Source organism: Mirounga leonina, unplaced genomic scaffold, assembly GCF_011800145.1.
Source record: "Mirounga leonina isolate KUSES-001 unplaced genomic scaffold, KU_Mleo_1.0 Mir_174, whole genome shotgun sequence".
Taxonomy (NCBI): domain Eukaryota; kingdom Metazoa; phylum Chordata; class Mammalia; order Carnivora; family Phocidae; genus Mirounga; species Mirounga leonina.
Window position 1 is genome coordinate 7,828,065 of NW_023270451.1, and position 16,228 is coordinate 7,844,292.

Consider the following 16,228-nt stretch of genomic DNA (forward strand, 5'->3'; position numbering starts at 1 on the left):
AAGAAAGAAAGAAAGAAAGAAAGAAAGAAAGAAAGAAAGAAAGAAAGGGAAAGAACTGTTCTGGTTGATGTTCATGAAGTCCATTACCTAGGATTTGTCTTGTGTGGGCACTCATCTACCATTCCCTCCCACCGGGAATGCTAAGATGAATGAGATTCAGGACATGCAGTCTCAGCTTTCTACAAATATTTATTTAGCTCCCTTACTGATCTGCACAGTTTTTCAACAATGTCAAACAATTAAAAATAATAGAAAAGGATTCAGAATTTCTACCAAAAATGGGAGTAGACAGATGTACATAGCTTGGCATTAGCTCCCCAATTCAGTATTTTCTTTGGAGGACAAGTTAAGGATTATCATTTTATGCATACAATTGGGTTGTGTTGAGCAGTAGGTAAAACTCTATCTGCATTCCGACAGAGCTTGTGCAGATACTTGCTGATTTTGTGTGCATAAAAAGCAATATTCCTGAAACGTAGCCTTTAAGTAAGAAAGCTTGGAACAGGAACTGGGAAACTAACTGGAAATTGATCTTATTCTAAACATCTGACTTGCCTACCAAAGGCAGGCTCTATGGGTACTTTTTAATTGAATCAATTATCAATCCTACCTCATTTTTACCTTCTAATTACCATGAGTGAGAAACTCTACTGAATATCCTAAATTTCTCAGCTGTGCTGTAAAGATTGCACTGAGCACTGATTTAGCCTCCCGTTAGCTAGATCTATTTGGGCGTCGACCCAGCACCATTCACTTGCGTAAGTGACATTTATTAAAGTTCAACATTAAAAGATACTATATTTCATGTTAAACATGTTATTGTAAAAATTACAATAACATTTACACAATAATATACCTCATGCTTCAGAAGTCTTTATGTCACATCTCAACTTATTACGTATTCCAAAGGAGGAGAACAATTTTAAAAGCTTTGTATTTCTCATTATGTTTATTTTCCCATCCACTTACTAAAACTGGACCATATTTCAGAATTTCATGAATAGTGAAGGCAGATTTCAAGGAACATCAGACTTATGATGGCATCCTTAACCTGACATTCATAGAAAAATCTGAAAGTACACGCACGGCTGGTTTTATCCAGAACTGCACTTAATTTAAACCCAGCTCTTTAGTTTTCCCTGAAGTGTCTGCTGTATTTGATATATCTTCAGTTTCCATAAGTTGTTTACACCTGCTGAATATCAAGGGCATTCCATACTCAGAATAATTTAAGGCAATTTGATGAACCGATTTGAATAACAATAATATAAAGAAAAACAAGCCAGCAGAATCAGAAAACTACAGCATTTTAGAGTAGAAAGAACCATTATAGAGTTATTTCTTTCATTCCCTACCCTGCCTCCCCTTAGTCCAAAAGGTAAGGCTTTTGCCAAGGTCCTATAGTTAGTTAGTGCCAGAGTCTAGTCCAGAACCAATTGCTCTTAATTCTTCGATAAGTGTTCTTTCCATAGTGCCATGTTGCCAAATAAGTAAAGCCACGGGTTTTTGTTACTTAGCAAGCTCTAGCGATGCTAAACTACAAAGTGTAAATAACTCTGACTCATGCACTAGATATTAGACTATCAGTAACCACAATTAGGATTCCTTTTTTATTCTTTTGGACAGATGCATTTGAATCAGAAATTGAGTGCTCTACTACAATTTTACAGCTTTAAAGTCCCATAAGAACATCGGTATCCTTGCCACCTGCCCACTGCTTTCCTTCAGCTGCATAATCATGCAACAGCCTATGTTCTAGTCAACAGACTTTAGAAACTTGAGTAGAACCTGACAGAGTCTTAATTCCTATTCAAAAAGTGCAGTGGCATGCAATGAGATACGCTGACCTCCTTATATCCAGCTGGGTTACAATTTCGAAGTCTGTAGGGAGCAGATGCTGGGCTCCATGGAAGATGAGCTATTTTCCACTGACTGTGATTACCAGCTTTTCTGGAGGTGGGAAAAGGGCTTCAAGCACCCATCTCCGATTCTTCCCCAGGCCAGCTGCTGGAGCCACTGAAACCCAAGAGTGTTCCTACCATCTGCCTACTCCATCCATGGTCCACAAGCCCAGGGTTCCCATGAAGAGCCACCCCCTATAAAAAGGAAGAAAGAAATACAAACCAAATACAAACCTGGGTCACAGGCATACACAAAAAAGTTGATCAGCTCTGGGCAAAGGGAATTTTATGTGGTTTGGAAGATTAGTAAGGTTGTTCACTGTTGGTGTTTGTTGCCTTTCCGGGGGCCAGATGGGTTCCTTTATTCAAAAACTAGTGTCTGGTGGTGTCAAACGGCTAAATCAATACAATCACTTCTAATGCTTCCTGACTTTCCATTTAAGCAACATTTTGAAGCCATTTCTCTCCTGCAACGTACACTGTTAGCAAACCCAACGAAGGTTACTATCTGAACAGGAAAGATGCATTCATTTTGCTCAATGGGAAAAGGAAAAAGGAAAATGTATTTTACTTTCATGTATATGATGTGAAACTAGATCTTACTATTTTCAGTGATAAGGGGCACAGAGTAAACCTAATACAGCTTTCCACATAAAGTAATAACACATTTTTAATAAACGTACCACTCAGGCATACATCTGAATGAGTCAAGGAGGAGAAAGAATCCTTTCAAGTATTTGCTACTGCTCAGAAGCTTTTGAAATTTTTCTTTTGAGCTAGTTTTCCAGGGCAGTTTATAAACCTCTCGAGAAATTTAGTTTCATTTGTTTATAGATTTCCTTCTCCTTTGGTCCACAACACTAATAATCATATTTATTCTCTAATAACCCTATTCTCAACATTTAGCACCAAATGCAATTAGGCTGCTTAAAAAAATAAAATTCATTTTAAAAGAACAAAAATTTGGCAACTTGATTCAGAAATAATTGCAAAAGAACATGATTCATATTCTAAAAGCAACTTTAAAAGGAGCTTCTAAATCAATGATTCTTATTTGAAGAAATAAGGCTAAGGTTGAAACAGATATATAATACACATCTGTTGCTATATGTTGGTTTAAAATTCAGTTGGATCTGATATCTCTATTTCTATGCCTGCATGTCTACCTATAATTCAACCTACCATTCCAGCACATGAATCTATACTGCTTAAAGATATTAGGAGTACTTAATTATGTTCTTGATCACCTTCAACTCACAGAATTTCATGTCATTGGAAGAATTTTTTTTTTTTTTCGGTAGTAAAACCCACAGGTTGATATCACTCTCTTTTCTTACTACATGCTTAGAACTATACTTTTATGATGAAAATTACAAGTAATTAGAAAGATTCATTCATGCCCACAAAACATATTGCCTGGTTGAATATTAACAAATATTTTTTATAAGCTTTAAAAGTACTGATGTGTGCTTAAGAATTAAAATTATTTTCCCCCATGCAGTATAGTAGAAAGTTCTGCTCTAATTCAAGACTTTTAAAAAAAAAATTCAGACTTTTTAATAAATATGTGTTTACCAGCTTCTCTCCAATAGTCCTCTCTGACCATAGTCCAATATAACTAGGGGAATGGGATGTTGACCTTTTGCATAGCTATACGTTTTGGCATGTTTTTAAAAGGAAACCGTTCCCATAACTCTTAAAGAGCCTGCTTCTATTTGCTTCTCCATGAAAGCTTTTTTAAAAAGATTTTATTTGTTTATTTGACACAGAGAGAGACAGCGAGAGAGGGAACACAAGCAGGGGGAGTGGGAGAGGGAGAAGCAGGCTTCCTGCTGAGCAGGGAGCCCAATGCAGGGCTTGATCCCAGGACCCTGGGATCATGACCTGAGCTGAAGGCAGACGCTTAACGACTGAGCCACCCAGGCGCCCCTCCATTAAAGATAATTTAACATAACAGAACATTTAAAATATATATGTATATATCACAAATCTTACAATTTTATTCTTGATACTGCTTCTTTTTAACATGACTTAGTTTATACTAACTTAAAGTGCTTAAATATTGTAGAAACATCATTGTGAGTTACACTTTAATCAACTCTTTCATAAAGGTAATTTCTTTCATATCTTAAATGTTTTTCATTTTATTCACTTTTTATGGAATAGTTTTAGACCTTTGGTTTTATTGATTTTTGTCTTTTACTTGGTATATGATGGTATTTCTTTTGGCTTCAAATAAATTTAAAATATTTCCCAATAAAACTATCTCACCAAATGACAATATGAACTTGGGAGAGAAGTTTAATTTTAACTACCTTCCATTTCATTTTGAAACTTTTAAAATTGGTCATTGAAGTTCTTCATGGCATCTGGTATAATGGGAAAAAGCATCTAAAATTTATATCTGTGCTCATACTTGCCTTGAAAATTAATTTGTGTCTTTAATAAATATTAAGGACAGAAAAGACCAGAATTTCATCAGTAAATGAAAGTGGTTATTTTTTTCTCATTGTTAAGAAGCATAGCCAATTTAACGATGGTTGATTAGACTCAAGAGTTAACTATATGCAACCTTTATGCTCAGTAGAATATTAAAACCAAGTTACTCTGTTTTTACTTTTTAAACACTTGAAAATTAATCCAACATTTTTTCCGTATTAATTCCATTAAATTCTTTTACACACTTTTGAATCTATATTACCCAAAGAACAACACATGCTGCCTTAACTTTGTATACTTAATATGTTACAATGAAACAATCTTGTCTAATCTCTAAAGATGCTGCTAACTTCGTGCTTCTGAAATTGTCTTTTGTGCACTATTAAGGTAACTGAAAATACCATTTGATGGATGTTCTGAACTCTCTCTCTCTCTCTTTTTTTTTTTTTAAGATTTTATTTATTTATTTGAGACAGAGAGAATGAGAGACAGAGGCATGAGAGGGAGGAGGGTCAGAGGGAGAAGCAGACTCCCTGCCGAGCAGGGAGCCCGATGCGGGACTCGATCCAGGGACTCCAGGATCATGACCTGAGCTGAAGGCAGTCGCTTAACCAACTGAGCCACCCAGGCGCCCTGAACTCTCTTGAGTCCTTTATCTGTATACATTTTTCCTAGTTAGTCTTTATCACATTCTAGGTTGTAACAGTTACGTCTCATCATTATTTACTCATATCTCCTGATGTTCTATTATATAAAATATATAACCTGAAATCTAATAGCAGAAAAATTCTATTTACAGTATTTATTTTTTAAAAATCAACTTTCACTTTAGGACACCAGGCTCTTCTTAAGACTTCTACCCCCCACTCCCAATAAATCATACAACTAGCAATTAAAAGACACGTATTTAGGTCCAAACTGAGGTCTTTAACGGGTATAAATCATGAGACTGGCTTATGTTTTAGTGAAAATACCAAGAGTTAATTCCTAAGGATTTTTTCTCCCTGATGTAATTTGAAAGAATGAACTGATCTAATGGAAGCTTCTGTGTGCATATTCAGGAGCATGTACACTCACGTTCACCACATGCCCAACAACCCTATTTCTGTGACCAAGTCCTGCCTTCCATGATTAGAGACATAGCTTCAAAAAATATATTTTTGAAGAATTAGGCTCTGAGATAAGGTTCTGGGGAAACAAAATGAAAAGGCTAAATGTAGTCAACTGTTGTTTATGGGGCAGGGAACAGACTGATGGGGTTTTATATTATCTGTAGTTAAGGCCCAGTAAAGACCTGGGCTGACCATCTCCCTCTCCCACTTAGCTTGGAAACTGACCAGCAGCTGGATCCAGATTCCTTTCAGAGAGGGGTACAGGAGCCAAGATGGCCACAATTGAATTTGGCTGAGTGTACAGGGGTGCGTGAGGGGAGGGTGTTTCTGGAGCTCTCACCCCAAAACCCTCTCTTATTCACTAGATACCAAGGAAATGTAGATCCAAGACTGCTCCTTTCCTCCCAGTCATAGTTATCGGTGGTGGAGTGATGTGGTGGTAGTTCGCAGAATTACTCAGTCGGGTCTTGTAAAACCAGCTCAGCCACCCTTACATAGTTACAAATTGACTACATTTTTTTTTTTTTCATGCAGTTATCCAGGACTTATTCCTGGTGGCATTAATAGATTACACAAAAGGCATACATATTAATGTACGCATTTGGAAGAGCAGTGACATGCACTTGAGTAATATCTTTTCCTTTTATGGTGCTGGGTACGTGAAAACCAATGAGAATTTTTCTGACCTAAGAAAAAATGTAACAAACATCACTGCATACTCGAGGTCAATAGATATGCTGGACACACATGTAAATTTCTAAATAAAGCCAGGATTTTTCACACGCCTGACACATTTTTGTTGCATACTCTGAATATGTCTGCAAGTTTTTTTTTTTTTTAAGATTTTATTTATTTATTTGACAGAGAGAGACACAGCAAGAGAGGGAACACAAGCAGAGGGAGTGGGAGAGGGAGAAGAAGGCTTCCCGCGGAGCAGGGAGCCCGATGCGGGGCTCGATTCCAGGACCCTGGGATCATGACCTGAGCCGAAGGCAGACGCTTAACGACTGAGCCACCCAGGCGGCCCGTCTGCAAGTTTTATTAAAAGATATACTGAGTGAAGATGGTGGATTATCCAGGTCCAATTCATCAGCATAAAAGTGATTATAGATCATATAAATCAGACTCATTTCTATCTTAGATGTTTCTTCACTTTTATGCAAAGTTAAGAGCATCCTTAGTGAGTAGTAGTATTGGAATTGGCTATTAGGAGTGGTAGCTACAAATCCAAAGAATAATTGTTTAATTATAATATTCAGATTCATTGAATTTCTAATAATCTCCTTTATAGGAGCTATTCAAGGACTTCTAATTGAATTTAAAACCTTGTACTGAAATCCTATCACAAAACTCTTTATGTTTACTCCTATAAGCCTAGTTATTTTACCCTTATATTTATTTTTCCTTCATGGTGTTTCTTTGGTACTCTAAAGAGAGATGACTTATTTAAGAAGTTAATTAACTAATGCAAAATTTACTCCTATTAACTTCATATTTAATTAAGACTTCTTATTTATGTCATCGCCTTAGCAAGGACTACAAGTATTCCTGAATGTCAGCCCCTTATCTATTTCCCTTAGCTTTTAAACATAATAAAGTGCCCAGATTCTTTATTCAGTATTTCAGATCTCCTTTCTTTTATGTCACAAAAGATAAATGCACATGGTTACACTGACAACATCACAGCTTTGAAAATGAGTCCACCCCTTACCTTATAAATAGTTCAGTCACTTACTTTAATCCATCTTCTTCTGGCCATCACTCTAATGTCAAACTTACAAGTTTAAGAATGCACTTTTCTCAACTTCTAGTTTTAAAGCAAGAGCCCAACAGTCTATTCACTTCCCTAACACAAAAGGACAGAGGTGGCGTGTGGACTGACAAGATGTGAATTAGTAAGCATTCTCATTCAAGAATATGTGATAATGAGGCTCTGGCATTTTTATTCTGATGAACATTCAGTGTTAACAATGGCACAAGTCTACCCCTCCTAAGATGTGCGTAGGTGAAAAAGGTTGGTGGCTGACTTTGCATTTGACTTCTCTCTGTGTTTTCAACACTTCAGTATAATCATTCATGATCCATACCTTTTGCATAGTTCTGGTAGTTCGATAGCCTCCCCCCTGCAATGTGTGTGTGTGTGTGTGTGTGTGTGTATATATATATATATATACACATTTTTTGCTTGTTTGTTTTATTTATCCTAGCCAAGTTCTTCTTTCTTTAATACCAACTTTCCAGAGCCCATAACTTTGAATTTATTAAAATTCAGAGCAACACTAAAACAAGAGGAAGACACACACACCCACAGAGTTTCTGGAGAGACTGTAAAGTCTCTGAGGGTCATGGAACGTGAAGGAAATGGATTTTGATATCTACTTAGGACCTAGGACCTGACTTGAAAAGTCCTTGAATTGTCCTAAAGTTAATAGAAGATTATTAAATAAAATGAAACAGGTACCAAAAAGTTGACGTGTGAATTTGATCATTTGACCAAGCCCTCTCTTTTGAAGTACCACCTGCTCATAATCAGGGATTGTTGTTTTGTGGACTTCTATAGGTTCCATACAAGAAATTTGTACCCAACACTCAATATTATCACTTTCTAAGAGTTATAGAACATTTAGCTTTACTTTTCAATGCATAAGTTTCTTTTTACTTGTGAGGTTCCTCTGCTGCAAACCAGAGATGAGATTGGGAGTTACTGTGTAGATTTTATTTACAAAATAGCTGTTTCAGCTAATAGATTTAATTTGCATTCTCCTGTCTCCCAGTGTGGAGTTCTACCCCAGTCGTGATTCATTCTAAATCATCAACATCCTGGACTAGAATTAATATTCCTCAATACTAATTTAGAAGTAAGACAGGTTTTGTAGCCTGAAAATAGCAAGTCTCTTCTGGCTAGAACATCATCATAAACCACACAACAGCAGCTATCAGCTTTTTCATTTAAAAATTCCATATCTTAAATCAATTTTGTCCCAAAAGTCCACCATAAAAAATCAATGCAATTTAACTTTTAAATAATGGTGATATAGCTGAATATTTATTTTTTAACATAGAAAGACAACAACATCGCCTGTTGTACTCACATGGCACCGTGCGGAGGTAGAGGTTGTCACGAATGATTTGCTGAAGTTCGTGGTCCACAGAACCCTTCTGAAATCGTAAGTTGAGGTAGTGACGAAGATCCTTATCAACAATTCCTCCTAGAATGATAAAGTTTCTTAATGAAGGATGTTGGAAAATATTTTAAGTATGTAATTTGATTCTGTCGTAAATATAGTCATGAAGCCATTTAAAGATTTATTTACTTATTTGAGAGAGTGAGAGAGAGAGAAAACACAGTGGTGGGGGAAGGGCAGAGGGAGAGAGATTCTTAAGCAGACTTCATGCTGAGCACAGGACCTGGGGTCAGGGCTCAATCCCTCCACCTGCGATTACCTCCTGAGCCAAAAGCAAGAGTTGGGCGTTCAAACAACTGCACCACCCAGGAGCCCCTCATGAACCCATTTAAACATTTACCTCCATAATAATAAAAATATTTACCGAGATAATAATTGTCAGGTCGTGCTCAGTGTTTTACAATGCATTCTTTAAATTATTTTTCATTTAGAATGAAGTCTACATGTGTTACTCCTGAACTAATAGTGAAATGTCATAGTATATCTCATTGCATGGCTGAAAAAGACCGCCCCCCCACCTCCATTGTCCTTTGGCAGGCATCATTCCACTTTCTGTCTCTATGAATTTGATTACTCTAGCTATATCATGTAAGTGGAATCATATAATATTTGCCCTTTAGTGACCGGCTTATTTCACTTAGTATGTCTTCAAGGTTTGAGAAGATTTTTAAGTTATTGAAAGTCACTATGGATTTAGATAAGTAGGATGATATGAAAAGTTAAAAGAAAAAAAAAAACCCTACACAAATATTAATACTTTCTCCCTTTATATAATAAATCAAAGTAATTTTCTATGTGCAGATAATTTTAACTTGGGACAAGGTTTGGAAAAATTTAGATATTTTTTCTTTTATTATTATAGTTGTTTTATTATTATTATTATTGTTATTATTACAGAAATAATTTTAAGCCTATTTGCCATTATATTCTAATGAAAAATAAACTGGGCTATAGGTGAGAAAACTTACTATGTGGATCTACCAAAGACTAATTTCATATTTAAAGATAATCATTCTAAGTTATTATTTTATTTTATTTTTTATTTAAGTAGGCTCCATGCCCAGCATGGAGCCCAATGTGGGGCTTGAACTCATGATCCTGAGATCAAAAAGTGAGCTGATATCAAGAGTTGGATGCTTAACCTACTGAGCCACCCAGGTGCCCCTAATGATGTTAAGTTATGAAGACTTATCTGAGATTTTTCTTATTCTTATACTTAAAAGAAATCGAAATACCTACAAAAATACAAATAAAAATTCCCGAAACAGTTATCTTTTCAAACATATTAAGTAACTGAGCCAAGACAAAAAATTAAAGATAGACTAGGAAATCTGTAATAATCACATAAATCATAGTCTCTTCAAGTCCTTTTGAATTCCCAAATTACAATTCATCAGTGTATTTGCACCACCATGACCATGTAAAATAGCATTCTGTGGGTGCGCGTATATGCAACACAAACACTCTTACACAAACAGTAAATATATTTGCAAGCTACATACTGCAACATTTTTGAAGCTTTTGAATCCACTGTTTCAGTTGCTGCCTTACCTGCTGGCAGAGCCTCAGTAAGATGCTATAAAAAATAATATACTTAACTGAATTGACTATCAAAATTCTTACTCTCCAAACACCATTTCTCATATATTTGAGCAAATAATTGCAATCTATTTTTCTTCCACCCAATATAATATGATAGCAAAAAACAAATGACATCAAAGGAAAACATACTGCTTGTTGAGCACACAGAAATACTCCATCTAGAATGCTTGTACATATAATTTTCCAAATTCAAAACAATTTCCTTAGTCAAAGAAACAGAACAGTCAGATATGAAAGTCACTTGAAACTACTATCACACTTACCAACAATTACCTATTACTTATACCTCCAAACGTCCTGCATTTCCACGTGTCTTGGACCTCCTGACATCAACAATTACCTATTACTTATACCTCCAAACGTCCTGCATTTCCACGTGTCTTGGACCTCCTGACATCCCTCTGAAGTATTTAACAATTAGAAATTCCGTTTTTCTCCCTTGGTCTTTTCTGGTCAACAGATCTTGTCTACACTTGCTGCTAATTCATTACAGCCACAGAGGAAGCATCATGCCTGCCTGTTCTCAGCTGTCATTTCTTCAGAGTTCTAAGTGTCCAGGTCCTTCAGCAACTGCACTCCAGCTTTCTTCTCTTTTTTTCTCTCTGTCTAATATGTGGGACATGCCAAGTGATGAGATGCTTTCTGGCAGCCCGAGAAAATGCTAACTATAGAACAACAGATGTAGTCTGTCCACTAAAGTAAGCTAGAATCACTCACCTAATGTAACATGGATAAGCTCACATTTTGTAGTCCAGGATGATTCTTGTCCCTGAAAATAAATTTTCAGTTGAAACCATTTTTTGGACTACAAATATACTACATTAGCCCTCTCAAAAGTTGGCCTATTTAAGAAAACAACAAAAGGCTGTCTATTCATTCAGTGACTATTTTTCTACCCATAGAATTATCTGCTGAAGTTTCTGAGAATTATTTAAAAATTTCTTCCACTAATTAAAATGAAAGACATAAATGATCACAATTATTTTGGAAGGACTTCTCTTGTCTCATGTTTCACAAATACTTTATTATTCTTTATAATTTATCATAACATCTTTCAAGTATGACGATTTTATTTATCCTTGTTATGGTGACTTCTGCTACTTGCCTACCTAGCATATTCTTTTCCTCTATTCTTTTTTTATTAAGAACCCTGACTTCATTTCAGGCCCAAACATTGTCTGCTCTAGGACATGGATCACAGTGAAACAGTCATAAGATCTAGTTCCTCATTTTCCTACCTGCCCTTTCAATCTTCCATTGAGACCTCACACAGAAGGAGGGTATTTCTTATTCACTGAACTAGACCAGACTATCTGAGATGGAGCTGTCACATTCTGACCACAAAGTGACATGCACAAGGAAAAAATCCAACAGCTTAAGAGATTGGAGAAGTTAGAAACAACCTGGGTGCCTGATGGCTTCGATGAGCAGCTAAAATAATATCAGCAACTATGTAACTTAATATTTCTTGTTATATGAGAAAAAGTATATATTTATTTTCTAAAACTATTATGGTTTTCTGTTATCTGCAATGCTACATGATCACAATCGATATATGTATACATATAGAACTGTATATATATATATATAAACGTATATATATATATATATACGCTTGTGTGTGTGTGTTTATAGAATACACACACACAGACGCACACAGACACACACACTTAAAGGCACATTTTTCCTTAATTGGCAATTTAAATTAGCGAAGAATTAAGCAACAGGCAGTGGGCCATGGCTGAGCTGAAAAACAGCTCCTGGGTCTCAAGACTACTTGATTTCAGGTATTTAACATTTTAAAGAATTCCACATGGTGAAGTGTTCAATAAATGTTATCTATTATTAAAAAAACTGGAAAATCTGCTACATTATTTTCCATAGTTATAATTTTTGGTTGTGTGGCTATTTTTTGTCTGCGGCATTTCTGTTTTGTCACTTGTTAGTGATACTCAGATTTGCTGGCTTATCAGATGCCCACACCAGTCATTCCATCAAGCAGAGCACCTGCCGCCACCAATGCCTGAGCCACTGTATTCTGCCCTTCAAAAAACTCCGTGGCTCTTACTTACTATTATATTTTAAAAATTGTGAGTTACTTCATTTAACTGTGAATTTTTATCCATTTATTTTACAAAATAAAATAATTAAAAGATAGAATACCTTCTCAAATCACATATTAGCAATAAGAGATCTGGGAAAGATGTGAAGCCAAAGATTCTGCTTCTAAAGATCATGGACTTATAAAGTTACTTAACTCATTAATGAGAGCTCCACCATTATAACCTAACTACTTCTCAAAGGTCCCACTTCCTAATACCATCACATTGGAGGTTAGGATTTCAACATATTTTTGGAGGAGACAAACATTCAGTCCATAACAGTATGTGTAGAACCAAATAAGGTCTCCACTAGATTTCAATTCTATACTTCCACATAAAATGTTTACTAAGTGCATTTTAGAGTTTGGGGATTTTTTTTTTGTAATCAGATAATTATATTAATTTTATTAGTTATTTATAATTACAGACCACAAGTTATCCCTAGTCCATAAGAAATAAAGCCATGGATGATCTCCTTAGGTTACTGTTTTTTATTTTCTGAATTGTCCAGGAAGGTAAGAATATCAACAGACTATCGATTTCATACATTGTCTTTGTCAAATAAGTAGTAAAATAACCAAGCAAATCAGTCTTTAAGAAACTGGAAGAAGAAAAAGTTCTATCCATATCCCTTAAGATATGCCCATGAGTAATTACAAATTCCTTTTATCTCACTTTATTGGGTGGTGGGGAAGTCAAGGAATAGATAGTAGGAAATGATTATAAGGCTATGTTGCTATGTTCCTTTTTTAAAAATAGTTTCTGCTTGGCTTACCTCAAAAATGGAGAAATAAATCACAAGAAAGTTGATTGATTCTGTTAAGATCCACAGCCACAAAATAGGTGACAGACATATCTAATCCAGTCTACCGGAGCAGGCTCCATCCCCTTTTTAGGTGGAAAATTGTATCTTTGGTTTCTGATGATCTAGAGGCCCAACTCATTTTCAAGCAGCTAGAGTACTGCACCAAATCACTGGATGCATTTGATCTATACTGGCCATTCTATAAATTGTGAGCCAGTAAAACTGTTCTTCCCCCAATAATTCTCCTTTGCCTATTTTAAATAGGAGCACACGTAGACCCATGGTAACTCACTGTAGATGAATTAATCTGGTTAATTGCTTTTCCATAGCTGGAAACATTTAGGTATATGAAAATTTGTATCCCTTCCATATTTTACTCATAATATTAGAGAGTACAGTTAATCCTTTTTGTCACGCCTTAATATCTTTCTGTGTTTTCTTCAAACTTTTAGTAGTATCACATATTTTGTATAAGAAAGGCAATAATAAAAGAGTCAACAAAATACATTAAGCAGTTGCAGATCATTAGGAGATTCAAAACTAGAGAGAATAATTGCTGTTTCAGAGAAAATGACAGAGATAAATGTAAGTGGTTTATAATATTCTCCAGCTCTACTGAAAATGGCTTTTTATCATTTCCTTTCCCCTACTATTGCACAGCTGGGATATTATTATTGAGTTTCATTTTTCATTGTTAGCCTTGGTCTCAAAGTAAATGTTAGAGTTGTTCTTATAGTTATGATTATAAGTTCCCATAGAGAAGAAGAAACGAAGAAGTTTAAGTGTAAATTTAAAAAAATGTAGTGATACAAAAATCACAATTCTTTTTCTTGGAAAATCCAAGCATTTACCCACATTAATTTTTAAAACCATAAAACAAATGGCTCATACTAGGTATGCCTGACACACACTCACTTATTAAAAGTGAACATGTGAATGATATTTAAACAAGGAATGTCCAAGCTTATTTCATTTTATATTAGCAAGCTATTATCCTCAAGTCAACGGAAAAATTGTATTTTTAAAAAGATATTGTGAATAAAACTGATGAGTATTGTCAGGAATAGATTTGTAAACATAAGACATTGTCTCATGTTTTCAGAACTATGAAACAAGGTCAGTCCTTTCATTTAATTTTTTGCTAACCTGCTGCAACTTAAAACTCCCAGATGACCTGATGCAATAGATGGTCTACTCCAAATGTCTTCATGCTGGGAAGTATCATGACATAGACCACATTGCCCAAACTGATTTAAAAAAAAAACAAAAAACTCACAGCTTTATTTATGAGCCCATTTTACAATGACAGTACAAAGAAATTCCCTGACAAAACTGGTTCTAAAGAACAGACTAATATATCCTCTATAGACTGTCATGATGGACCAGGACTAATGATGTTATGAGAATTCTAGGCACATGATTTGAATTGCTACAGGCTGACTTCGAATAATGAGGAATGTGTTCCAAAAGTTTATTTGGAATGCAGGATGGTTTTTTTTTTTCCCCATAGAAATAATGTAGCTTATTATAATTATGTCTTTGGCCAATCTATAAGTCTCTTAAATTAATTAGGCACCTGAAATACATTATTCATGGTATATTGGAAACACATAATTGTTACAATTGGCATGTATAACAATGCTTCCTGGGAGGTGGGGGCAGGGGGATGAGAGTTATAGTTCCAAGTTTGGCTGACAGGTTCTAAAAATTCAAAACACGTCTTTCAAGGAGAATTCAAATGCAACACTCAGCTCCAAGACCCTCGTGGGGATTCTTGCTCATATCCTTAAAGATTCCTCAGGGCAACTATGGGTTAGGAGTAGGTACAGGATGGTGCAGCCTATTGAAGGACAATTCCATATATCCTTGTATAAATGCTTATGGGACCATGAACATTCGCTGATGTATTTCCTCATAGCCCTGCTCAGCCCAAACTCTTTTTCTTTGGAGTTGCTCAGCCCACAGTTTATTCTGAGGTCCTACGGGCATCAGTTTGTGTTCCCATCATCCATTTGATCTGATTTCACTATAAAATGGGCTGTAATCTCTTTCCATTGTTCCTATTTTAGAAATAAACACAAAATCAATTTGAAATTTCCTGGGCATTCTTAAAAATGATTTCGGCTCATGTCATGATCTCAGGGTTATGAGGTTGAGTCCCTTATCGGGCTCCACGCTGGGTGTGGAGCCTGCTTAAGGTCTTTCCCTATTCCCTCCCCGCCACCTCTATTACTCATAAAATTATGAAAACCTTTATTACTCATAAAATTATGAAAAAAATCTGAAATGCCTTTCCCCACAAAAATTTGTAAGCCCCTAGCCATTTTATCTACCCATCCCCCTCTCCTGTGCAATACATAAGGATCGCATACATAGTATACATTATAAACATAGTATAGACCCTGTAGGAAAGACAAGGTCAGTGGGTAATAGTGGAAAATTGATGGCTACAAAGCCTGGAAAGTATTTTCAGATTGCAGAAGAAACCTAAGCTCACCTAACTCAGTTAAATATGTCATTTGAGGAATAGGATGTGTGTTTCTGTGCATGCATGTTAGGGAAAAAGTGGGTGGACAATAAGAAGTAAGAAAATAGGCACTGGGGGCTATGAGGATGGAGGCAGAGTAAGGAAGGACATAGAGGGAAGATTTCGTTATCATTCTTGTGCCCCTAGGTTGTTCTACTTTCACCACTGAAAGCCAAGGTCCTGATCTGACTCAACAGAGAAATGGGAAGCAGGAGCTGGGTTTGAGAGACTGAACCCAAACGATATCCTAGATTGCAGTGGAAAGGGAAGTAGGAGGGAAAAAAACTCTCAAGCAGTGAAAGCTGGAAGAGAAAACCATGCCTGCTGCCAAGTGGCCAACATCGCTGTGCCCCCCCAACTAGCCGAAAGAGAAGTATATGAATCAAGCAAGAAGTATAGTCAAAGACCCTGGAAGTGAGTTATATTATAATGGACTTTTACTGAATTATAGAATTACTTCCTCCAACTAGAGTTCTAGGGGCTATTTATACACTTGCCAGGCATAGAGTGATAGATTGGTAAATTCAATTATCCATATCTGAACGCTATCAATTA

General features: G+C 35.9%; 1 protein-coding gene across 1 annotated transcript in view; it reads right to left on the minus strand.

Annotated features, from left to right (window-relative positions):
- The window catches only part of MAGI2 (membrane associated guanylate kinase, WW and PDZ domain containing 2), a 1,284,239-nt gene that overhangs the window by 896,105 nt on the left and 371,906 nt on the right, over window positions 1-16,228 (minus strand). Inside the window, exon 2 of the mRNA XM_035020443.1 lies at window positions 8,545-8,661. Coding sequence (XP_034876334.1) covers window positions 8,545-8,661 — 117 coding nt within the window. The remainder of the gene's footprint in view (window positions 1-8,544; window positions 8,662-16,228) is intronic.